This window comes from Grus americana, chromosome 1, assembly GCF_028858705.1.
Source record: "Grus americana isolate bGruAme1 chromosome 1, bGruAme1.mat, whole genome shotgun sequence".
NCBI classification, from domain to species: domain Eukaryota; kingdom Metazoa; phylum Chordata; class Aves; order Gruiformes; family Gruidae; genus Grus; species Grus americana.
In genome coordinates, this window is record NC_072852.1 from 198,388,658 (window position 1) to 198,416,481 (window position 27,824).

General features: G+C 35.5%; 1 protein-coding gene across 3 annotated transcripts in view; it reads right to left on the reverse strand.

Annotated features, from left to right (window-relative positions):
- The window catches only part of TNFRSF19 (TNF receptor superfamily member 19), a 60,951-nt gene that overhangs the window by 10,834 nt on the left and 22,293 nt on the right, over window positions 1–27,824 (reverse strand). For all 3 annotated transcript variants that reach the window (XM_054809077.1, XM_054809067.1, XM_054809086.1), the window contains 2 exons: window positions 25,715–25,893; window positions 21,833–21,918 (listed from right to left, as the gene is read on the reverse strand). In XM_054809077.1, coding sequence (XP_054665052.1) covers window positions 21,833–21,918; window positions 25,715–25,893 — 265 coding nt within the window. The remainder of the gene's footprint in view (window positions 1–21,832; window positions 21,919–25,714; window positions 25,894–27,824) is intronic.

Consider the following 27,824-nt stretch of genomic DNA (forward strand, 5'->3'; position numbering starts at 1 on the left):
CATGAACTTCCCTTAATAAGGAAACTTTCTGAGAACTGAGACACCCACAGAAGTTCAAATGCTGTCAAAGGTATCATTTTGCTTGGTTGCCTATGTGATGACACCATGGTCATTTCTAACTGTGCTAACTTTTTTTATTCAGTGATAGTTTTTAAATATAATACCTCTAGTAGAAGTTCAACAGATTGACTTTATATCCATAAAGTCCACAGTGAAGACTTAAGCAATGTTTCTAGCTTTCACAAACATTGTTACTTTTAGGTGGAAAGTGAAAATGATTTTAAAAGTATCAAAACTTTAACTACAACTATTGAAACTATCTTAAATTACAAATGGTCTTTTAAAATTAAATTCTTTTTTGACAACTTATGAATTTTGATAGCTCATCTATTTAAAGCCACCTTTAAAGTCCACATCAATTCACTAACACTTTATGAGAAAAAGGAACAAAATATCATTTCTCTGACAGCAAATTTTTAAAAAACCACAAACCATATTTTTTAATTTATAAAAGTAAGTTAAATGTGCCTATTTACCCCAGAAAATCTTTGGTTAAAACCTGAAGACTATAATTTCCTAAGAAATGGTCCATGCAGTCATAAGTTTAAATTAGGAGATAAATGTCTGCCAGAGTATATTAAAATCACTAATCAAATTGTACATACATACAATCGTTTGCTATCTTAACTGCAATATAATAATAGGAGGAGAGAACTTACTAGCTTAGTTAGTGCAATCCATGGGATTGTATTACTAAGGAATAATTTTCTGAAATAATTATGGTGTTTTCTCTACACACATCACATGTGGGCACCAAAGCATTTACAACACCATATTGCTTTGTTATAATGGCCAGATTGCCAAAAAGCTAGGTATTTTGAAAATCAACTTCATTCCATCCAATTCTGAGTCTTCAGACCACTTAAGAAAAGAAAATATTCACTTTTAGGACATAAAGAATCCAAAATTAAAAAAAAGACACCTAATATATTAAATAAAAACAATTTATGTGGATTATAGTATCATGTAGTTGCTGTAAGTGAGGGAATATAAAAAAGTGGGGAGGTCAGATCATGGCTATTAATCAGAAGAAAGAATGTTTAGTTCTTAATTTCCTGATTTCAATGTGAAGAGAAACAAGTGTTACCGTATTTACATCTGCTCAAATATTTGTATTTACCTATGATTTGTACTATTATGTTCCACTGCCACATCAAAAGTGTGAAGAGCAAATTTATAGCAGATCTTTTTTATATCCTTTTAACTTGCCAAATTGGACAGAGTGGAGCTACTTGAGAGAGTCCAATGAAGGGCCACAAAAATGATTGAGGAACTGGAGCCTCTCATCTATGAGGAAAGGCTTGAGAGAGCTGGGACTGGTCAGCCTGGAGAAGAGAAGGCTCAGGGGAATCTCATCAATATGTATAAATCCTTGAAGGGAGGGTGCAAAGAAGACAAAGCCAGGCTCTTTTCAGTGGACCAGAGGCAACGGGCACAAACTGAAACATGGAGGTTCCCTCTGAACATCAGGAAACACGTTTTTAACTGTGACCGTGACCGAGCACTGGCACAGATTGACCTCCTTCTTTGGAGATGCTTAGAAGCCATCTGGACATGGTCCTGGGCAACCAGCTCTAGGTGACCCTGCTTGAGCAGAGGGGTTGAACCAGATGATCTCCATAGGTCCCTTCCTACCGCAATCACTCTGTGATTCTGAGTTATTAAAATACAGCAGATCTCAAAACTCAAGTCAATAAAGAGGCTGAAGTCTCTCTCCTACATGCACTAGCAATACATTTTGAAACTCTTGTCCTCGTACCAAAATGTTATCTTTTTCATTATCATAACAGATGGTCTATTATATGTGTTCCACATAACAGAATAAAACTCTAATTCAGGATCTCAGGTACTTTTCCTCTTAAATAATTATCACCTGTCCTTATGTTCTTCTGTAATTCCCATTACTCACAGAGCTAAGTTCTATGACCTCTTTTGCAAATCTTCGTTGTTATTTAGAAGAAAAAGCAACCAATGTCATAATCTTTTTGTCATAACTTGAATCCTCTTGGCAGGAACATTGCAATCTTCCACAGAGAAAACTTTTCACTCAGTTTCTAGGATTCTTACAGCTGTAGTTTTAAGTTTATAGTTTTAACAGACTGCAGAAATTTCTGCATGGTATGTAAAGTTCCAGGATATAATTTTGTAGGAAGCAGTAAAACTATATAAAAAAATAAATGTCCATACAGCAGTGTGTGCTGGCTTTGGCATGAAAATCAACGACTGTGCTTTGATATCAGGTTTTCAATTTTAGTCTGATCTAGTCTTTAGAAGATTAAAGACAGCCTCGACAAGTATTTAAAAACAAAACAATAAAAACCTGATCAGAACATCTTCAGATATTTTTCATATCAATATACCTACTTGTATCAATGTACCTACCTAAAAGCACTAAACAGTTCTTAGAAATTAGGCCTTCATAATTAGTAGAAAAAAGAATTGTTAATTTTGAAAGCAAAACCAGAACAAAAGCACTGGAGGTGGAGGTGCTATATTTTTGTCTCTCTCCATTTGCTCACAAAATATATCTATTTGCAAGTATAATTACATATTACATATTCTGGGAAATTATAAATGATATATATTTCTTTAGTGCCCATCAGCAATATCCAAACTGGAAATACAGTGATTCTATTTTAAATAGGAATGGCAAGACTTTAAATTTATTTCAGCCATCTAGTTATTTAACATTTATTTTATTTGGTTGATTTTTTTTTTTTAAACTTGAGAAAGCAATTTTCTATTACTGAGAATGCCTACCACTCATCTTCACCTTCAAAGAACTTTTTGGAATAGCTAGTGTGAGCAGTCCATTGTAGTGTAGCTCTAATTATAACGATAGTGATCTTCCCTGCAGAGACCAACATTTCAGAAGTGGATTGCTATTGTAGAAGTGGCCCGTTGGGCATTGCTGAACTCTGCTTTCAGTGTTACTCAGATATGTATGTATTTTCATAAACTCTCTCTTTCTTTTCAGGCTCACAGACTTAATGGTCCCATTTCAGTAAAGCAAGGAGGTGCATTTTAAACTTTAAACTTGTACTTACATCTATTAACTGATTACATTATTACATTTAAATATGTAATTAAATAAACACTTTGTGAATTGGACATGATACATCAAGAAAGGATGGAGGAGGTTCACAATGTTTTATGATTCTGGAAAGCATGTGCATATTATGCATCACAAAAATAAAACAAAAAATATATTTTATTTAAGAAATAGATTTCCTTTTCTGAGTTCCAACATATTCTGGAAAAGTGCTAGTGCCAAAGAAAAATTACCCAAAATACCAAGCTGTCTCCTGCATAATTTTGAGCAGTAAGCCTAAATACACATTCTTCCCTTAATTAACAAATAGTACATGGTAAGGTCAGTATATGCAAAGGTGTGGTTCTTAAAAGCAAGTCAAGTTTCTGTTAATCTAAATTGGTCAAATAGCAGTAACTCAGCTAATATGGAACATATGAATCCCAGCTGTATCACTGTAACTTCTGCCAATAAACAGAATAGTTGAATTTTCAGCCTATTATACCAAATAACCAGAGACAGGACAAAATGTAAAAAGACTTCCTCTATCACTTATTTCATGTTTATTTTCTCAGATTTTTTTTTTCAGAACCATGATTAGTTACAGTCACTACTGGAATCAGCATACCTTAAAAAAAAGCTGTCTGTGGTAGATTAACCATGTGAAAACAGAACGTGCAACATTTTACATTTTTTGCATGGAAATAATAATAATAGTAATAAATAACAACAGCAGCAGCAACAACAACAATAATAATCATCATCATCAAAATTGAGGGGGATAAAATGTGGAATATTATGTTTGGTTTTCTTTCTTACCATGTCAAGTCAATGCTAACCCAAAGAGGCTTTACTCAATGAAACAAAGCTAATCAAAACTCCACTTAGATAGAACTAACATGGTAACATTGGACTGAGTGCCATCTTTTATAATTAGGATCGAAAATAAGATACAAAAGTAAATTAAAATGTTGTTAATTCCCAGAATATGGGTATTTCTGATCAAGAGAGAGGAAAGTTGCATTTGCCTATTATAAAAAGTGTTTGCCCATTACCTTTATATTGATTGGCCCAAGTCAGTGGTATCAACCTTAATTTGACAAGAATTAAGGGCTCAGACATACTCTCAAGTTACAATAATTTAACGAGATACTGCCTGCCAGCTGAATTGCAGTGTGCTCTTCATCTATGGAAAATGCAAGGCAATGTGACTTATCTTGAAACGACTTCATTTTGAAAAAAAGATTAAAAGATGTTTATGTTCATTTAAAAGTAAAAAGGCAGCACCTCTACCTAGTCCATATATTATATATGTGTGTAAATATATATATATAAAGTACATGTGTAAATATACTAATGAGTGTTAATATCAATGGAAAGTAAGTTGTCCTGAGTATATTTCTGAGTCTTTACAAAGCAGCAGATTGCCTCCCTTCTCCTGATCTTTCAAGTAGGAGGTAAGAAACTTTATTAAACATTACTGCTGGAGACTGTGGTAAGCACTGGAGAGAGAGTCTCCCAACATCTGTAAAAGGACAGCCATTTGCGTGCATGGCCTACACCCAAAAGTTCATCACGTCAAACCACATTTTTCAAATGTACTCCAAGTGCTGACTTTAAAGCCTTTATTTTCCAAGTGCCCTACAACTTTTTTGGTTTATTTTGCTGGTTTTGTTATTTTTTTAATAGATGTACCAAAAAGCCCTAAGGGAGAAAATGACTATTCAAGTATTTACCCATTGTTTGGAAATCCTGAGAAATGTGCTTATAAATTAAAATCTTTGGAATTTGATTTATTCATTTCCAAGACCATTTCTCTTGCACTGCGTATTTTCACAAACTCCAAATGCTGACAGCCTTTTATGTTTAAAATGGTAGAACAATTACACCGTGTATATGAATTTAATATATATATGAACTCCACAGTACTGGATACACACCACCATGTCTGTAAGGCATAATCAACCTCTGCAATATGTTTTTCTTTCGGTAATTAAGAGATGTTAATTCTTGGTACAACTGTGGTCATCTAAATTGAACTGATATATGGGCACAAAACTTTCACCTTTGAGAACTGTCTAGCCATTTAAAAATACTACTACATGAGAATAAAGCCTCAAATCACTGTTATCTTCAAATAACTGGAAAAAACCCTAAGAATAAGCAAAAAATTAGAGGAAGTGGGATAAAACCCGAATCACTGCTGAACTACATATTCTCCCCTCTGCAACATAACATAACCAGTTATCAATGTGAAAAGACAGTATGTGTCTCCTCCATAAATCGGAAATACTTAGCATGATCTGGTGGTACAAAGTATATATTGTTGTTAATATGACTGTGGTGTTGTCAGCAATTACCTTTCCAACTTTTGCTTCTAGCAGCTCACTCTGCACCCCTGACAGTTGAGGGTGTCTAATATCTATTTTGCAGAAAATGCAATTTCTTTCTCAGGTGTTTTCATGTGTTAAATCAGTAGCACATAAAGTTTGTGTCACAACATATGAGAGTGCTAGGTACAGCAAAAAACTTATTTCCCTACTTCACTTCTAACTTGTACTTTTAACCAAATTCTTTTCCAGACATGTTCTGGGAAGAAGAACACAATATTTTAGGATATTCTCCTGTTCAAATCCAACTATAGAATGCATCCATCCCACCCAGGCTATGAAAGTTGCTTTGTCTTTTCAACAGAAGATGAAAGTAGAAAGTATCTCTTTTGTATTCTGTATGTGCAGTCCCATTTCATCTTTGGGACTAACTAGTTATAGAATAAAAAAAAACTGGTGCAGTATTTGAGTCAATTAAGTCAGTTTTTGACAGTTGTTGCTTGTATACACACTCTACCACTCTCAGTTCCAAAATGCTTACACAAGGCATTACCCACATAAGCAGAAGAAGAGTTTGCATTGCCTGAACGTACACCATTTTCAGGTGGGTAACTACTGCCATTAACTGTTTTCTAAAAAAGGAGAGGAAGACCATATACCCTTTAGAATCTAATTGTATATTCCCTAGTTAAATAACAATGGCATGTATCTAAATACACGAATAAGTATGTCTGAAGGTTGTTTCTTTAGCCAACAGAGAGTAACCCACTTTCATTAATCAAAAGTGTAACAGAACACTGTGAATCCAATGCATATTGGGATCTGTTCTAAAAGGTTCAAACACGATCCCACAGTCGTTGTGTGATAAGCCTGTAGATTGATGCATGATTGGTTTTCGGTATAGATTGAAACAAGAGAGTATGGAAGCTCCATCCTATAACCATGACCAGAGAGGCAGGACTGAGGGCTGGTGGGGTAGCTGTGGCACTTTATGCCCTCACCCGGGCAGGGAACATACATGTTCCTTCAGCTACACACTGCTGGCACACTGTATATATTCCCAGTGTTATTGTCATATACACCCACAATCACTGAAATTAATGCAGTACTACATATATATTTGTATAAATCCCAGTAAAGCAAGAAGTGAACTGTAAATCAGTCATAAAAGAGTTTTTGCCTCCCTCTGATTCAATGAGAAGTAATTTCTAACACTTCACTTTCTACCCTAGTTATTTCCCTCTTTGTCCTGGTTCAGTGCTATGATAAAACCCAGGAGTAGACCAAAAGTTTGCATGATGATTGCAAGCCTGTATCCTAAATTTGTTAATACAAACTTTGATGAACATCACTAATAGTCTATGCAGTAGATTTTCAAGAGCTGTTTTTTTCTTGCTTCAAAAATGTTTCGTAAGGATAGTAACAGTACTCACCTACCTCACTTGTGTCTGCAGACTGGATACTGTTTTGTCATCAGAATCACAGGGTATAATTCTCAGTCACAAAGTTTTTATAGCTTTAGACAACATGGATTGTATATTCAAATAAAAAATTATATAAATGAATGATACATTACAAAACCTACTATATTTCAATATCAAATTATGTGCAGGATCATTTGCTTAAATTGCTTAAAAAGGATGTTTTTGAATTGGCCAAATAACTTATCTCATCCAGAGAGCTAGATGTTCCAGCAGCAACAAAAAATTCAATAAAATTTTAGTACCCTTCCCTTGTTGCTTCCTGGCCTACAATTAAAATACAAAATAACTGAGTAAGGAAAATGAAATCCTGATGGTGATACACATCTCTGCTCTTCAAAATATCTGTCATGTACTAACATTTTTTGTTACTGAATGTGAAAAAACATAAATGTTAAGGAAATTCTTCCAGCTATTAGAAATTCCATGCAGAGAGCGCCTACTTCTAAGATGTGACTAATAAAATATCAGTACTGAAAGAGACCTGGATATACAAGTGTGTGTGTGCACGTGCATTCAACACTGGAAGAATTTATTACATTAAATTTTGAAAAGGTTATTTCTGAATTGAGACATAAATGAAATGAGAAATAAAACACAAAAGTCCCACAACTTTCAGATAATAATCTAATCACAACTTTCAAATAATCTAAAAATCAATGAACATGTAAAATTGATGACACTTTATTTTGGTATCCATTTTGAAGAGTGACAAAGGACTTGATTTTTTGGCACAGGTCTTAAGTATGTTACATACTTAAGCCCTAAAATACGTAATTTTTAAATCCAAGGTCTCTATCTGGGAAACTAGAGGCCTGGATTAGATTACATACTTCAGATTCTATTCCATGTTTAACTTTTTCTTTGCACTGTATAGGAAGTATCTGCCACACTGAGTAACACTGTGCCTAAAGTCACCATATAGATGTACAAATCTGGAGAAGGATACTAATCTTTGTTCTTCCTGTAAATTAGAGTGGCAGAGAGGGGCTTCCACCCTCTCTTAAAAGACTCCTGACAACAAAAACCTATGATCTTATTTTAAAACTAAGTTGAAGGAGGAGAAATCACGAGCATGGCTTATAACACCTTCCAGATGCAACTCTTGAAAGAGGAGGTAGTGATGGGGTATCTGCCCTCTGTAAAAGCTTAAGAACCGTTTGCCAAGAAGCACGAGATAGAGGTTCAATTGCCTCCTCTGACACCTCCATGGAGGTTGTTTTAGCTACTAGGTTATAAGCCGAGCTGGGTAAAAGCTTGTTTCTTTTCTTCAGATGAATGTGCCCAGTTGTAAAGATTCAGCAGAAGTAGTAAAGATCCCTCTTCCCATAGCCAATAGTCACGTGAAATGTAGAATGCAGCAAAATTAAATAAACAACACTCAGGCTTCCCCATCACTTACTTTTTTCCTGTTTATAATTATGTTAAAATATCACTAATTTTGGTTAAATTCTCCAGGCAAGGCACATACTTCTGAATGTGGGGTGGGTGTGGTGGGTTGTTGTTTTGGGGTTGGTTTTTTTTTTTTGGGGGGGGGGAAGGGGGGACTGTTGGGGGTTTTTTGGTGTTTTTTTTAAACATAACTGTTAGCCATTTCCACATATTGTGGGGGGAGAGGGGGGTGCAGAAATAAATCTGTGCTGTGGAAAACACAGAGTGTGTTTATGTAATTAAGATTGTTTCATAATACTTACACACAACTGGGCTGAATTACAATTCTGAATTAAGGTGCCAGTTAGACTTGCATAACCAACCCTACCAGTATTTTCTAACCTTTTAATGTTCAACTTTGCAACCTCAGCATCTTTTAAAAACACTTTTTTGGGTAAGTAAACTGAAATACATGGGATTAAATATAAATTTTCATAATTTTATAACATATAGCCTTAACACCTTTAGAAGCTGGACATTTATCACCAGCTTATTGTAATACTGCAAATATCAAAGTAAATGTCATTATTTACTATAAAGTTACCTACTGTGCCCTAGTAAGCATGCACATGAAAACTATACTACAGATGAAAAAGCTGTAGCTTTGAAGTCAGAAATAATAATAACTTGTAAAAAGCAGTTTTGCAGTTTTTAATTCATGACTTAAAGCTTTGGGGATAAAGTCAAGTCGTACAGAACAAAAGGCTGCTGCATACAAGATCCTTGCTTTGTTATATTACCTAATCTGAAACATAACATCTCCCCTCTTTAACAGAAGTCAATAGGAATTAGTCATGGAATACAGAAGACACTCTGCAAGGTTATCTTTGAAAAGTCAAGCTCTATTGTGAGATTCATCTGACCAAAGCAAACATCTGCTTCTGAGGGAGTCACCTGAACTTTCTCTACACAGTGGTGGTGGTGGTGGGGAGAAGAGCTCATTTAGGGTGCAATTAATCTGATTTGTTTTAAACACCTCCCTTGATCATTTCGCTCCACTGACTACAGAGCGAGCCTAAGGTGACCAGCTTATAGACGTAGCCATTCTAGATAGATATCCGCAGTCAAGAAAGAGGCACCCTACTCTGGGTTTGTCAAGTAAGGACATGGGGTTGTGGACGGCTTTGACTAGTTTGACTTTAAGTTCTCTGTTTCAGTTCATTAACTGTATAACAGACATTACACATTTTACGTCACTTCTATTGTAAAGATGAAAGTCAGTAACAACTGCAAAATTTGTAACAACTGCTTTACAGTGGCAGAACCACAGAAAAGCCCAGTGGTAATTAGTAACTCACATTCTGCATGGAATATAAAATAGTGTGTAGCAAATAAGGCCAGACATAAAATTACAGGTTTTGCCTATCCTGTGCTTTAAACAAACAAAGGCCCAGTGGGCAATAACATATGCAGCAATGTAAATAAAACCTGTATCAGAGTGACTATGTACAAAGGAATCTAATTATGGTTGCAGGCCTCAATTCTGGCACACTCTAACTTTGGCAAGTTTTCTTAGAATGGGGGCTTCAGTTTGTAAGAAACATTTTATCAAAGAATAAGAAAAGTATTTTTATTCATTTTTAACTTACATTTTTATTTCTTTATCAGGAGTGAAAAAATAAAAATAATTTATACTCTAAAACTTCAGTTTTCCTCCTTAAAATTAATTAAAAAGGTAAGAGGAAGATCAGGTTTTAGGAAGATAGATACAATCATTCAATGTTCAATTTGCAGTTTTCATCTAACCCGATACTGGCATCTAGATGAAACTCTTACTTCAGAAGTCTGAAGGTCTAAAGACAAAGTCAGAGCTACTGACCTTAGGCTCTCTTTCTAAAACAGAGCCAGAAATAGAAATCTCCAGAGAAGTAATTAATCTGAAATGGCTTGAAAGACTGCTTAGTGTTAGTCATTGACGCTTACCTTATCTGGCTTGCCTGAACTCTTGAGGTATCTAATTCTCTCCACTGATTATCAGTAGGAGTTTGGGCTGACAACTTCAGTGTTAAGCATTAACTTTTACATGCCTAAATTAGGGTGCATTAATTCCAGCCCACATTTCCACATCGAGATACAGTAACTATAAATTACATTCAGTAGTATGCACATACAATTATACCACTGGACTTAAATGAAACTATTAAAACTGGTGGATACAACCCTTTATTTAAGAAAGCTATAACAAAGAGCTAATCTTTTTAAGAAACGGTCACAGCCTATACCTCAAAGGCACATGTCACTGCCCAAAATAATACGTGAGATCACTCTATGATCTTTGTAAAAGAGGAGGTTGGCAGCGCACTCCTTTAGCACAAGTGAACCAGTAAGAGTGAGAATGTGTGAGGCCTACCACCCAAAAAATTGAAGGCGAGCAAAGTAGAGGACAGCAACTGGAAGGATACAAGCTATCAGTGGAAACATTAGGTCCTTCTTCTCTTAGGTTGTTTCCAGCTCATGAGACGTTAGTTTATAATGAATCATTACTTCTAAGGCCCTTAGTGCACAACTCCTGTTTTAAGGCTATTGCATCTTACTCTATTTCGAATACATTCCAGTCCTCTGGAGTGATATTTCAGGCTTCTTTCACTTGACAATGATTTCCTTAATAGAGAGTTGGCAGCATGGAAAATTTCAGCCTAGAAGGATTCCCTGTTTTCTACTGTATTTTTTTTAAACAAGAAATTTATCAGAAACATAGCGTTAAGTATTTTGTAGCTAACCAACATAGCCAATAGTATCTACTAGCAAAAGTAGAATAAAAAAACCCAACACACTGCTGTACGTTTGCTTAGCAGTGTTTTATACTGTCACAACTTGGACTCTCTGTCCCCAAAAGCCATAGCAGTCAGCATGTATTTATACCGTAGGCACCAAAACTCAGTGCTGTTAAAGTGGTGTTAATGCAGCTATTCCCAGAATTAGCTGGGTCATTGAATGACATAAATTTAACTAATATTTTCAGTCTGAACACAAAGTAAAAGCATGTTAATAAGTGCGTATTTTTAAAACAGTCATATGGTTTTGTAATTAGAAAATGTCTAAAAAACAGTAATAAAAAATTACTGCAAAGCTGTAACTACTACTCATTTTTTCAGATTATCCTCAAACACAATAAAGTAAAAGTTAACTGAAAAAATGTTTTGCAGCTAAAGCTGCAATGTATGCAATACTGGAATAATTTTGATCAACCTGATGTCCAAGTTAAATAAGAACTTTGCAAACCCACTCCATACAACGAACAGATAATTACTTATAGCCACTGTGAGATTGGGCTAAAGGGCTAGCCACATTAGTAAGCGCATATAAGAAAAAAAAACATAGGAAATAGTACTTATTCAGTATAGGTCAACGATTAGCCCCTTCTCTGTAACTCAGGAATTTCAAGTTCACTTTAATCTAGTGTAATTGAGCTAACCAGCTCTTACATTAAAAAGTAATGATTAAGTTAAATTTCTTGCAGACATTCTGTACCTAAAACAAACATGCAGTATGCCTCTGGCAAAGAAGGATACTAATTATAGGATTGACTCATAAGATGAAAGGTTGCACAAGTTACTACTAGAAACAAAAGTATGGTAAACTGGTTTGAAAAAACATATTGAAATTCTCATACTCTGCAGTTGAGAATTTCATTTTCTAACTGTACTTAACAGTGTCAAGAAACAAAACTAAATATGCTTGCAAACTGCTTGATCATATTTTAGATGAACAAACTAGAAGTGAATACTGCAATGACAAACTTCATCGTTGTATACACTAAGGAATTTTTTAACCTAATAATGAAGCAAGGTCTCTACAGTGAATTTTTACTACACAAAACCATGCAAAACCAGTATTTTGGTCACTCTCAACCTTCTTTTCTTATATAAAACATGCTCTTAAAATGGATATTTAAGGATTCATTGCCTGACAATGCAATGAATCCCTAACTTCACTCTTACTGCCACAATTCATTCCCTGATTTAAAAGGAATGATAAAAGAAACACATCACCAAGGCTCCAGACGTCTGTGGGGAAGCATATGCAAGTTCAAAAGTAGTTTTGTATTTCAAACTGAAGCTTTCACTAGGATTAGCAGATAGGGTTGCCAGCTGTGAGTTACAACAAAGATACGAAATCTGCCCTATACATTACCGTGTACTGATTTGATATAACCTTCTGAATGCCAGATGGGCACCATTTGTGTAAACTCCTATTAACACTTGCATAAGCCTGTGATGTGAATTCATGAAATAAATGAAATTTGATTAAATTTATTTTAAAATATCACAAGTTGACATTTTCATTTGCAGCTATACATTTTTCATTAGATTGTAGTAAGCAACGATGAATGTATTTTCAAAGAGATTTACACTGGAATATTGTGTTCTCTCTGAAAAACATGAATACATGCTTTAGTAGATAAAAGTAGATTACACACAATTAGTGCAATTCTCATGCTGAAACTAGAAAGCCAATGCCTTTCAGTGCAATTCAGCTTGGTCAAATATCACTTCAGCTTCATATCACCTACTTAAAACTCTACTGGATTATGATCATATGTATTTCATATATTAAATTTTCACAGATTATAAACACATAGTGTTGAAAAACAACATTTCCATTCCTAATTTATTCTATGATTTCTGTTTGTATGATGGAAGCCATTTACATTACCTCTGCTTGCTCTAAAAATCATTTAGTATTTATATTGCTAACAGCTTTCTAAGTAGGGACTGCTAATAGTAAACTTCTGGATTTTCTATTAAAGTAGGTGAATTTTTAAATTTCAAACTTCTAGTATTCAAATTTTCCTGTTCCTCACCCAATAATAATAAATGTGCACCTTCAAGAGGTCCAGAAATTACCATTTGTTTTACACCATTTTCCTTTCTGTTGATTTTCTGCTGTTGACAAACATGGTAGGAGCTTACGCTACAACCTTCTCAGTAAGCACACTAATGTAACTCCCGGTTCACTACTAGATCACTTTTTTTCATAGAATCAGAAAATTCCTTGTCTGAGGTATCTGTTACTCTGTCAGCATGGACGGAAATTAGTCATGAGGGTCAAAAGGATTTAAGTATAATAAATGACAACAGTATTGTATATACTGTGTTGACTTAGGAAACCAAACTGAAGAAGATGCAATTCTAATCTTGTCATGTTTCTTAAAAAGTTTGATGTTTAAAATATTATGAGGTTTGCAATAACACTTGAATTTACAATTCTGAAATTATTTTTAGCAGCCAGAGATGACAAGTCTCACACCTTTGGCCACTGACAACATACAGCATGCTTCAAATATGGAATAGTTAAAAAAAATTGAAGACAAATTCTCTGTTCTCAGAAACCTGGCCTTCAGTGGCCAGGAAGGAAAAAGGAGTTTCCCCCCAAAGAATGCTAAGCTGCCAAGAAGGAAAATTCTTTCACAGATCCAGAGACCAGTATGACGCAGGCATTAAAGAAATGATTCACGTGCTCAACGATAACCACCAAACACTCTGACAGGTGTTCAGCCAACAAGCCCAATTGAGCTCAATCCAGATAAATCTAGAACTTAAACAATATGGAAGTAGAATGATAGGAAACGTTTGCCTGTCAGTAAGAAAGCATCTTGAGAACCTCTAACAACCTCATGCACGCCTGTGAGGGTCAATCAGCACAAGGGTGGAACACACCATACTGATTCTGGAAGAGGAAACATTATAGCAGCATCCTATCTGTGTTACATCACAAGCTTCCACAAAGTAACAGCAGGAAAGAACTAGAAAGGGTTGGTTTGGTATTTTTGCTCTGTTGGAAGAGCTACAGCATTCCTTCATTTTTCAGCTAGCAATAGAAGCAGTGATCTTCATGGGTCTTTACCATCAGAGACAGTAAACTGTGAATCCTTAAAAAAGTACAAATGTCTTAATTGGCATGTTAAGGTAAAATGAGTGTTCTACCTCCTTATTTATCACTTAATAGCATCAACAGTATTTTTCATAAAATGTATAGATATATGACTGTCCCCCCGATCAAAGGAAAAAGTATTCTTTTCAGAGCCACATAAAAAGCCTAGTCTTTAGTTTTGCCAAGACAGAGTGAGGTTACAATATTGTTTATTTACTCAAAGACAGATGTTTTTCACTATGTATCAGTTTGGGCTTCCTTCTGCCATTATGTACCACCTCAATCAGACAAATTTTGCATACATAAAACTCTTCACTATGAAACTTTCTATCTACATTTTGACCCAAACTTTCACAATTCATCTGACACAGCCTTAATTATGGCAACATGCGTAAAATCAATCCAACAAACCATGTTTTGCCGAAAGAAACATCACATACTATAATTACCATATATAATAAAAGGAAAGGTTTAACAATTTTCTTGAAAAATGACACAAAAGGGGGAGTCAAAGCATATTCTTCTATAGAGCCTCCAGAAAGAAATACCTCCAAGAAGTATGCATTAAATCCAACTTCTGTTTGGCTTTGCACTGCTACTGTAAAGCTTATGTTAGTAAAGCATACCTTGATCTAGCATATGCCACAGAAATATTTATTTGTATGTCAGGGATATTTTGTGTTTATAAAGCTGCTCAGAAAATATTTTCATTAAAGAAGTACAAATACAACCAAGGAAAGACAATACTTTTCTGAATGAAAAGGTACAAAACCCACACCAGTTCATATAGCAGAAACATCTTTTCACGATTCTTTTGTGCAGATTCATTCCCTAATGTCCAAGATTACTCACTATAGTGCATTATGTAGTGCATTAAACTTTTTCGGTTCAATAAATTGTATTTTAGAATGTATTCCTGTCCTGGTTTCATCTGAGGTAGAGTTAATTCTCCTTCTAGTAGCTGGTATAGTCTTGTGGTTTGGATTTAGGATGAGAATAACATTGATAACACACTGATGTTTTCAGTTGTTGCTAGGTAGTTGTAGTGCCAACACCAAGTCAAAGACTTTTCAGCTTCCCATGTCCTGCCAGGTGCAGAAGGAGCTGGGAGAGCACAGCCAGGACAGCTGACCCAGACTGGCCAAAGGGATATTCCCTACCATACAACATCATGCTCCATATAGAAATGGGGAAGCTAGCCGCAAGGCGGGATCACTGCTCGGAAACAGACTGGGCATTGGGCTTTGTTTTTTGCCTCCCACATGTGGTGAGCAATTGCATTTGTGCATCACTTGGTTTCCATATTATTATTAGTTATTACAATCATTAGTCTCTTCCTTTGTTATTCTATTAAACTGTCTTTATCTCACCCCATGAGTTTTTTCCCATTCTCCTGCTCATCCCCTTGAGCAGCAGGGGGGTACAGGTCAGCAAGTGGCTGCGTGGTGCTTAGTTACCAGCTGGGGTTAAACCATGACAATTCCTGATGCTTGAATTTACAATTACCAAGTTTCATCCCATTACTTATAAACCAGTTTCTTGAAAACTGTCACATACTTCCCTTCCTGTTGATCACACTTTTTATTTGGGGGAGGGAAAAGGAAAAAAAAAAAAAAAAAAAAAGAGAAAAAAAGGATCAGAGGTAAAGCTTTTCCCTGTTTTTATTTTTCTTCCTTTTTTTGATATGCATTGATTTTTGCTAAACTTTGCAGAGCCATTACAGAGCCACATTCAGCTTCTTAAATTTCCACTGGATGTTATCAGCAGACCTCCTCTATAATTTGCTGGTCAATCTTAACACATCTAGTAATACAAAGGTAGCAAGAAGCAAAACAGAGGACTGCCCATTAAAGATTAAAGAGCAGAATAATCAAAATAGAAAGTCTGACCTAGTCACCTGTACTTCACACAAACACATAAAGCAGGAATTAGGGAGGAAAGTTTGGTTGATTAGTCAGATAATCATTTAAACAGAAATTCACTAATTTACAGCTTAATCTTTACTTCAAAAATACAACTCAAATTCTTAACTATTTGAAAAAAATTCCATTCAATAAAAGAATAGTCTTGCTGGTATACTTTCATCAGCATATCCAATCAGCAAAGATAGCAGATATGCTTCTACCTTCTTTTTGAAAAGCTGTATTAAATTGGAATTTATTTTTTAACCATCACCTGTGGTTGCAGTCAGAACAGGAGAATTATGAACAGTGTCATTATCTTAAGAAGGTAATGTAAAGCTGCAATGTGTCCAAGCCACCTGGACCCAGAATGAGTGAAATACTCCTGCAGACCATAGTCTATGAACGGTTGTAGGTCCCTTGGACTTTTAAGCATTTGCACAGTTCGGTAGCTGTTGAGCAGAACAGTTGGTGATGCAATTTTGGAGTCAAGATCCTAGGTCTATTTGGCTATTTAAGCCTTAAGTACTTCTAAAAACCTGAGAAGGCTAACACTGAAGTACAGACAACAGGAGTTAGTGAAAGCAAATTGGAAATGTTTATGTAAAAAAAGGGCTATTCTCCGATCTAGACAAGGAAAAATTTTGGAACATGATTAAACTATGCAATGAATCTAAATTTCCTTTCCATTAAGCAACATTTCAGAACTATCATAACTGACCTTAGTGGTATATTCAGTGATTAAAGGAAGGAAAAAATCTGCCCCCTCTTTGTTTGCAACTTTTTGTTTTAGGAGGGGAGCCCAGCATGTAAAGTGAATTCAGAACATGAAGAAAAGGAGCTGTTTGACTCTAAGTCATACATGAATCTCTCCCCAATGGGTCAGAAGCATCACAATTACCAAGGACAAGGAATTGAAAACATTTATGTTTTCTAGGTTAACTCTCTTTGCTCTATGATGAACGAAAGCAATAAAACTTTATAAGACATGAATAGCAATTCTCGTATCTCTGAAACACCTAGTCAAATTTCTTTCAAACTTCCTGAAGACAAGTTACTCTACCATCAGGTCACATATGGAAAATATCAGACTGACTTATTGCATTTTTACAAAAGTGTACATCTCAGTTATGAGACAATGGAAAGCTAATGTCTCTGTAATAAAACAGTACTGAAATTTATAAGCTAGTGATGCTATTAGCTGTACTTAAATTAGCTGTCATTCCTTATGACTTTTGAGAAAGGTTTATACAATATTCCAGCTGCTTTCTAGCACAGTGTCCAACATGTCAAAAAGGATTATGAGAGATGCTGTGAGGTAAGTCTAAATCAGAAAAAATACTGAAGCAAGATGGACATATATGTTGGAATAGAACCAAATAATTAAGACTGGTTTCACTTGTGACATACTTTCAGCTGTCAGTTGCCTCATATGCACATAGGCAGCCTACCTTCAAAGGCTGCTTTGCTTTAGTAATACAAAGTTTACTGTATAAAGCAACCAAATAAAAATTACAGAAAAACTTAATAGCTAGAAAAACTTTATCTGGAGTCTGATGGCTTTCAAATCACAAAATTCTGCAAACAGAATGAAGAAAGTTATACAAGTAAATTAAAATTCCACTATGTAAACAGAGGAGCTAATGTGGAATTGAATGTCATCCAAAAATTACTCTCAAGTTAAAATGCTGTATTTATGTTTAATGAAATAATGTAAAAAAACTCCAGCAAAGCTGAGACAGTGGGAATTTTTCTCTTTTACCACTAGTGAAAGTATCTTACAGAATATATACATAGCCAGCAAGCTTCCAGCTTCCACCCCTTTTAATCATGTGTTTTGTCACCCTACAATATTCCCTTGTTGACTGTAGTACTCAGCTTTTTATCTTCTTTGTTCTGAAGTATAGTCCTTGCATACTCCAAGGATCCATTACACTCACATGAAAGTTTACAAAATCACAGATCCTAATCTTGTGCATTTAAATAAGCAGATTTATACCAAATTTTACTGTTCCTATACTAGCTACTTTTAACACCAGGAAGAAGGAAATACCACCAGATTTTATCCCTTAAACAGCACCTTTGATTAGTGAAACAACATATCTTGTAGATTTAGAGTGAGACTCAGCTGCAGTTTAGGACACATATTTAATTCTCAGAAAAACAATTCTGTAAATATACAGAAGCAAACTAATAAAAAAGAAATATCTACAGAAGAAAACTGTAAAGGGAGCTTTGCGATTAATCTTAGTGGAGGTAGACAAAGTGTTGTAGAAGTCCCTTAAAGAAACAAAAATGAAAGGAGATAAGATATGGATGCCTCACATGAAAATGTAACGTTTTCACTATGATCTGCTATATGTATTTTGTCTCAACAAGCCATAGTCTATACTTCTATTCTTCGTCTTCATAAAAACTACTTATTTTCTAGTTCAAGATATTCTTTCTATTTGAAACCACTATCACTGAAATGAGTATTTCAAAACATGGCTCATGCCAAAAAAAGTAGCAATTTTAAACCGAAGTGCAGGTTTATTTCAAACGCACATGATGTTACAATCAAACTGTAGATATTTCCACTGCTGTGACTTATTCAACAAAACATTTCTGCTTCATTGAAGCAAAGAATGCGTTTATTTCCTGGAACATGTAAAGGCTAGTTTCCCAAGCTCCACACGGAATGGTATCCTGCCCCTGTCCTGACTCCCCCCAGCTTCCCATGCTCCTTGCTTTATGTCATGAAGACAAGCAGAAGTAATCCTGGAGAAGGAAAAATGAGTTTGGCTGGACATACTGTGCTATTATTATTATATTTTAAATATAATAGTGCAGTTAATTACAAAAAAAAAAGACAAAGCTGTTCCTTTGGTGGTGGTTTGGCTGTAAAATGCTCTTGGCGCCTATATGTTCATTTCCTCTCTTCCTTGACTCCCACAATTTATTCCAATTTAACTGTTTGTACAGCCAAATTCTAGACTGAATTTGCACATAACAGGGAAACACCACTGACTGCAGGTTGGTCCAGAAAGGAACAGCAATGTGGAAGTACTAGGAACTACTTTTTTAATACAGCTCGAAAAAGTTCAATGTCACAGGTCACAACAATACAACAGGAACCACTTGTAGGAACAGTTGACATAGCCAAGCTGATAAAAATTAAGCAATAGAATTATTTTATCTGCCATCTTATGACCAAAAGAAGATAAGGAATATGGTTTCTAATGGTTTTTTGTTTATTTGCTAAGACAGACTAGCTGAAAACATAATGCTTGCTCAAAGAAAGCAGTATTATCATTTGGAAAATCTTCTGCTCCTTACCCCAGCCTTTCCCACATCTCTCCACTTGTGCCACCACGAGCATTTTGGGGTTAACGAACTCATTAGATTTAAAAATAACCTTAAGAAGGGAGTTATTTTAATTCATTTTATATCATGGATAGATTCACAACGTTGCTTACTGAAGAGTGTCATTAACAGTTTTAGCACAACCATTGGGGCAGCACCACACTGGCCTGAGCAGACAGGAGAGTGAACTCTGCAAGCCTAAAGTGGTGCTGAGAAAAAAGAATCATTGAACTGTATTTATGTCACTCTTTCTCTGCTGAACAGATACCAGTTTGGGATAGTCTATGCTACCTTCCATTTCAGAAATTACATCTTTGATTAATTCGGTTTTCACTCTAGTTCCCAGTTCAAAGGACTCCTGTCATTCAGTTGAGGAAAAAACGTCTTTGCGTGAGAAAAAATATCTTCAGTTTAGACAGTGAACATAAATAGTAATTTTAAAAACATGCTTTCATTTCTAATTTAATATTTAGATGCCAACCCTATATATAGGATTGGTATTTACAGTTTATTTACCTGAACTAAGCAAATTAAAATGTAACTATATCATTGTGTATTTAATTTTCTGACATCCTAAAAAACACACATAAGTCATTGTGTCCCTTTTAAAGTTTACACAAAGGTGATAGCAATTCTCCCGGCCTCTAATACTCTCTTTACTTGTTCATTATAGAATCCTTTCAACTTTGCCTCTAGCAATTCACAAACTCATTTTCTCATGAGTAAATATTTAAACCAGATCTGTTTTAAAATGTCTACAGAAAGAAAGAAGATAAAAGCAAGTATTTAGATTTATAGCTAACCGGGTAATAATCAACTGCTACTAGTGCTGAAAGAACTTCATCCATGTCTCAGCTTTAGCATGAGCCTTTAGTCCAGGTAGGGGGCTGTGAGCCTTTGCGCCCTTATGGTAACGTTCTTAAGCAAACAAAAGATTGCTACACACCTCACAGGACAATTAATTCATTGAAACAGGACATTTAAACTTTTCCTTTTCATCTGTAATATAAGAGTTAGCTGCACTAATATTTGACTTTCTGTTTCACAGTGGAAAGAAAGGATAAGGCAGGCAGAGAATTAGAACTTAGTCCTCTGATCTTTGAGAACTTGCCCCATACACCTAATGGTCTGTCTCCATTTAACTTCAAGTAATGCAGTCTTAACCATCTTAACTATCAAAATATATTCATTACTAAAATAAACGGCAAACATTTTCAGCATTAGGTGGAAAAAGCTTGCTTTCACACACCAGTTATACTTCCTTGTAGCATCATGTTTGGACTTAGTCTTAAAACTGAGATATTTTCACCTATCTGATGTTAAGTAAAACTCAAACAGATTTCAGTTCATTTACCTACTATTGTAGGAATAACTTCCTAGGCTGCTCTGAGGAAGGCATATAGCTCTCCTAAACTGAGACAGCTTATGTTAGAGACCTGAAGAAGCAATATACAAATTTGAACAAAAGCCTTCTGAAAACCAGTGACATACGGTAATTGTACTTCATGGTAGGATTTCCGTTATTTAAGATTTCAATAGCTGGTTAGAATGTAAATAAAGAACATTTTAATGATGTCAAAGTTTTTATTATTGCTTCTGTAAAAGCTGGAAATAATTCCCAATTATCACAACTTGCCACCAGAAATATGAAAAATAAGCAATTGTTAACGCTTCTTCTTTTTCATATTAGAAAGTTGACATGAATAAACATAGCAAGAATAACTCACTCCTTTTATTGACTTAAAAACTTGATGGGATGTAGACCATCAGTAGTCTTGGAAGAAGTAGCAAAAAGGTTTCTGTTGCATAATAAAGAGGTTCTCTCCTTTTAAAGAGATTCTAATCCTCGCATTGGCCAAAGACAAATAGAGAAAGTGATTACTAATTTTCTTCTTAATGTATATAGTACTGTAAAGATATTTATCTATACTGTTCTCTCTCACTGTAACAGTACAATAGTTATTTTTAAAGGTATCAAAAAATTACCCCTTTTGGGTGTTGGGAGAGAATTCATACTCACTGAGGCCTACCTGACAGTAGGCAGAGGGTCTAGGAAGACTGTCTTTCTTTTGGCATTAACACAAACCAGAAATTAAAATTAATATGACAACATCAGAAGTAGCCTCAAGATTCCCTAATCATGTGGTATGACAGGAATGTTTATCCTCAAGTGACTGGTCATATGAGGGAACTTTGCAATGATAGTGCTGGACCTGCTGAAATATACTAACAAAATCACTTAGTAACAAGAAAACAAGCCTTTAAAAGAATTCTTCATACCTATGACTATCATTTTTTGCCAAGCTTTCAAGTTAAAACAGAAAACATCCTAAAGCAAAAAAGTGAATCTTTCTCCAGTAGGGGGAAAAGACCACTTACAGTGAGGTTCATAGGGAGGAGGAGGATCACCACAAGGAACGCACTCCATGTCTTGAAAGCCTCCAAGCTTAGTCTTTCTATAAAATCTAGAAGATAAAGGAATGAAAAAACAAGTCTAAATTAGTTATTTCTCCCTCACAAAATTAATCAGGTGTTTTAACAAAATCATCGAACTACAAACTTTTGTCAGTCTATGTCCCAATGCAAACTATCAGAAAATAGAAGAAAATAAAAGTAAACAAATGTACAATAGATATTAATTAATAGTACAGCGGTTGATCTAAAGTAAATTGAGGAAAAATTCTAAATCTGTTAGTCCAAATGCATAGTCACTATAATCATATATTCACATAAGAAATAAATAACTCTGGAGATTTCAAACAGAGATTAATATCCTGTTTTCCACATAGATCACGACATACGAGGAAAGTATGATGAGCTTACACTATGCAAGCTTATTTACACATTTAAAAAATAAAAGGGAACTGATTAATCTACATAACTCTCTTAAAAGAAATAAGATATTACAAGGTAATTATCACCACTAATGGTATACAATGGACCAGATGTCAATGTTTTCTGGTTAAAATCCCTAAGATATCCTCTAGTTCAGAGAAGGAAAAATCACTCATAAATTGGTTCATTTATGTACTTGTACAGAATGGCATCCACACCCCCCAAAAATTTTTTTTAACATGGTGTGTGACAAAATCTTCAGGAAACAAGATTATTCTGATTGTTTCATAGAACAGCAAAACAATAAGAATGGCTTTTCAAAACTGTATTTTAACAAACCAACAATCCCTCTCAGACTTTTCCTTCTCCTCCAGGAAGATCTTCACCTCCAACCAAAATCACAACGTGCATGGACTGTGAATGCAAATTAATGGAGTGACTACACGAGTCCCAGTGTACAAGATCCAATTCTCTACATTGTTTTCATATTCACACTTAAATGTATACTTTAAAAACTCTAGATAGCAAGCATTCCAAGGTATGAAAAAATGGATATTGCAAACAGAAGTATCAGTCAGATGTTTTAGGTAAGTAATAGCAATAAGAGACCACAAGCAGTAACAAGTGAATAATAAAACAAAACTCTAAAGCAAACTGAACAGCTAGCTACTCATTCCTAAAGAAATTCATGCAAAAACATTAAAAAAAAAAAAAAAGGCAGGCTGTTGTACCCAAAGAGACATTTTTTTCCTAACAACATTTCAAGAACTTTACCATTGAGTTTATGTTTGAAGAGCTGACTGACTACAGTGACAGGCAGAAGCCTGCATTCCTAAACCAAGGAACAAGAGTAGCACCAAATGAAAAACCAGAATTTTAGAGTGTTATATTTCAAATTTGTATGAGACTATGGCATCCTCTAAAGAACTTATCTATAACAGCTCCCTAATCAAGTAGGTCAGACTGTCTGTCTTACAACCAGTCATTAGTACTACGCTAGAATCAACACCTGTGGTCTGCTGAAGATGAGTTATGTGAATTAAGTGTTTTCTGCAGTAGTAGTGGCACATTAAAGAAAAGGTACTAACTCTACTGATGTTAAATTGCTAACACTGCAAATGCCATTAAAGCATGAAGACTGTATCAGCTAAAGCAAACAGCTTTCCAACTGCTCAAGAAACTCATGCTTTAACAATGTGAACAGAAACAGATTCATAGGCTGTAAGACTGAAGGGGCCACTGTGATCATTTACTCTGACTGAAATGTGTTAATATTTGTTTTTAGCTGACATGCTTACTGTAGTGTTTTGAAGCTGAACAATAGGGAATGGCACATTGGAAACCCATGCAAAACAGAAATAAATATGAGTGCTGAGAGGTAAAACATTAGCTAAACCATTTGGTTTGGCTAGTTATATTCACAGATTGGTAGGGGTTTGAAGGGACCTCTGGAGATCACCTAGTCCAACCCCACTCCTAGAGCAGGATCACCCAGAGCAGGTTGCACAGGATTGCGTCCAGGCGGGGTTTGAATATCTCCAGAGAAGGAGACTCCACAACCTCTCTGGGCAGCCTGTCCCAGTGCTCTGCCACTCTCAGAGTAAAGAACTTTTTTCTCATGTTCAGATGGAACTTCCTGTGTTCCAGTTTGTGCCCATTGCACCTTGTCCTGTCACTGGGCACCATTGAGAAGAGTCTAGCCTGTTCCTCTAGACATCCAAGCTTTAGCTATTTATAAGCATTGATGAGATCCCCTCTCAGTCTTCTCTCCTCCAGACTAAACAGACCCAGCTCTCCCAGCCTTTCCTCATAAGAGAGATGCTCTAGTCCCCTCATCATCCTCGTAGCCCTGATACCCTCCATTTGCTTAGGCAGCATCTAAACTGATGGACAGGTATAAGTGGGTGGCGTGTTCTACAGTTCTGTTCCCCAAAACGTCCAGACCAGATGACCTGTGACTTCCCTACCCATGACTCCCTCTCTCCTCATGTTTCAGCTTTGCTGCCAATAAAACAGGTTGTGGAAACAGCTCTCATTTTAACATGTATTCAACATATGTATCTAGAATGCATTCTAGACCAGAATACCAAGAAGCATTCCTAGGTCCCCCAGTTTAGATTTACCCTTAATTCATGTTTTATTCTGGCTTCTTTTTTGTCCCTTTCTCATGTTCCAAAATCTAGCTTATAATGTTTACACCACAAGAAGAAAAATTTCTCTCTGCTGACAGCCAAATAAGCCCTACAATACATATATATTAATATGTAATAACAGCATAAATCAATCCACTACGTGACTGCAGGTAGTATCAAAAGCAGTTGTGAGTAACATCCAACACCTGGGGCTGCACCTGCTTATAACTGTGACTTTAATATTAGTTACCAAAGCTTCAGGAAGTTTTTTTTAAATTAAAAGACCTCACTTCTGGCTTGAGAGGAATAACTGTAGGAGCTTAAACAGTCTTCAGGTATTTGATAGCTGGTTTACAAAAAAAAAAAAAAAAGGTATATAAAAATAAAAAAGGCTGAGATACATAAAAATAACAAATGTATAAACTTTGAGGCATCTCTGAAATATATACCCTGAAAATACAAAGGCTGATACAATTGCAAATCAGTTTTCATAAACTAGTACTATCAATTAAACTACCAATCCACAGTTCAAAAAAGCACCAGAAATGTCTTTTAACAAATTCATGGCAGGTATTTGTAATAGTGGAACATGGCAATGTAAAGAATAGCCTTTTAGAGATCTTAATACTTAATACTACAAACACAGAAGATTAGCAACAGAGACCTGGGGTGACTGGACAAGAAACTAAGCACAGGTCTTGATTTACAACGGCAGTTTCAGTGAGTCTCCACACTGTTATGATTAGTTCTAAAACAATTCTTTCAGATCCATTTATGACTTTCAGCCAGGATCATGCTCTGTGAATTTACCAACATGGTGAAGGAAATTCAGGAGCATAAACCACAGCCACTACTTTTGACCTAAAATTACATGTGTATGAGAATTATTACATATTTGACCTAAGGAGGGGGAGAAAAAGCAGGCAAATGATGTGATCAGTCTTCAGGAAGGTAACTGTGTATGTTTCCAAATGTTCAATTCTTTATAACAATGAAGTAAGTCACCCGTAACAATATTTTGAAGTATTTTGCTCAGGTGCTGTATAGGCAATACTCTCATAGATCAGGTAGGTAATTATCAAATCATTTTTATATATGAGATAATTAAGACTGCAATTCTGAAATTATGTGCTTAGATCACACTGTAAATTGTTGGCAAGGCCAGGATTAGAACCTAGGACCTTCATACATACATAAAGGACACAAACATTTATCTGGGAAAAAACGAACAAGCAAATGTTAATGCAAATTAGTTTTGATTTTGTTCAAGTCTCATCTTCAGAAATGGACTTACCCTGGTAAACAGTCTCCACATAGTGCATTGCTGGTGGCAGAACAGTTGGCCTTCTGAAACCGGTTAACTAATGCACAATCCAGACAAGGCTTGCACTTCTGAAAGCCCCAGTCTTCCTTGAATCTGTTTGGCCTGCATGTCATGCACTGTGCATCCTCCCCATATCCAAAGCCGCATTCCTGCAGGGATTAACAAGCAATAGCAAGCTATTCAGTCACTGAAAGTGTGAACAAGAAGAGAATGCTGGGATAAAATGAAGACCTAGTGTAATTATTACTGAGAGTAGGTCTTTCTAGAGACAAAAGCCATCCTTTCAGCAAGTTCAAATGTGTCTTCCACTGCTAATAATCTCCCTTACTTCTATAAGTAATACTTAGTCATCCACTTTATTCATGAAACCAATGGGTATTTGAATGATAAAGGGCTTCAAGGACTCCCACAGTTTCATTATTACTAGCTTATGGTAGAATTATTGAGCTGTCTGTTTTTTAATTAGGTCAGTCATGTGAAAGTGCAGAAACTGGGACAAGTGAAGTATAAAGGCACTTACTCAGTTACAAAACCAGCAAAGAAGCACTTTGATATTAAGGTTCATAGCTAAGGTGAACAAAGTTAATTGCCAAAGAGAGCACACTGATCTTCAAAGGCTTAGAATTTCTGTTACCAAATAAAACAGAGCTGGTTAATGACCATCAGCTAGGCATGAAACGTTGCTTAGCCACTAAAAATTTCAGAAACTCAATCCACTCCAGTTCTAACAGTTCTTAAACTGTTGGAAAAGTTTAATAGCTCTGTGGATCACAGGGAGGCATGGTATTTTACTATACAAGGAATATCATTATTGTTGGTTATGTATCCCAAATTTAGCTGTTTAAAGAAATTATTTCCTTTCATTTGCAAAAGGACACCTAATACAACTAACAGGCTGCAGAGAGAAACACTTCACCCAACAATATGTAATAGTTTTGGGATGGAATTCTATGAACTGATTATCGAGAACTATCAATCTATTTGATTTTTATGTCACTATTTCTTAGGGTTATCAAGTTACTAAGAATTGCTATTCCCTTTTCTCATCTGCATATCATTACTTTTTTTGCAGTGCTTTGGAGTTAGATCTGATGCATTAGTGACATCACAAAACAGCAAGAGGAATACAACAAATTGCTAGAAAGGACTTATTGGGAAGGGGGTAGGAAGGAAAGGCACAGTGTGGGGACCTCCTTCTCTGGCGTGTGGTCTCAGTGCGAGAATAGGACATCTTCCCAGTGGGAAAACTGCAGGAAATCTTCAATTGGGGCAACTTAAGAGAAGGTTTCCACCCGTTTCCTTCACAACACATGCATGTTAGATGCATATAAATAACTTCTTCCAAAGTCACCCACCTAAGCAAATCTGCTGCAGTAAAAAAAGCTTTGAACTTTAGAAACGCACTCAGGTTTCTTCAATGTTTGCATTGGGAAAGCACCTATGGAACAAGCTCTGTGATGGAATTGGCCAATATGTATTTTTATAGTGCCCCTAATTTGCAATGATAAAGTAACAATAAACAACTTCAGATGCATTGTACTGGACATTTTAAGAATTTCCAATTTTCCTTTATGTTAAGAATATCTCTGTTGTCCTCTGAAGAAGAACAAGCACTCAAATACACAGAAAACCAACAATTCTAAGAAAGCAACTACAAATGGACACTAAAAATAGTTGTCTTCCTTTGTCTCTAGGCCCAAGAATTTAAAAAATAAGTTTTAATTTTTTTTAGCCGAAATGTAGTTTCTTACTATTGAGTATTATGCAGATTAATAAGCAGATAGACAAATCATTGCTGTTAGTAAGAACAACAAAAGCATACTACAGTTTCATAGACTGTACAGCATGCTCCTCCTGCAAGATATCAACTGTAATAAAGCTGGTAGGCAAAAGGGGATGAAAATATTTTATTTTTTTTTAAATTTACTTCAGACACAGAGTGTTTGCTACCATTTTATTTCAAACCTACCACTTTCTGCTAGGAATCAATGCCAAAATAATGGAGGTTCCAGCACTTATATTTTATGTCACCTAAAAATATCTTACTGTGTTCAGTTTTACACTCAATTTCATTTACGCA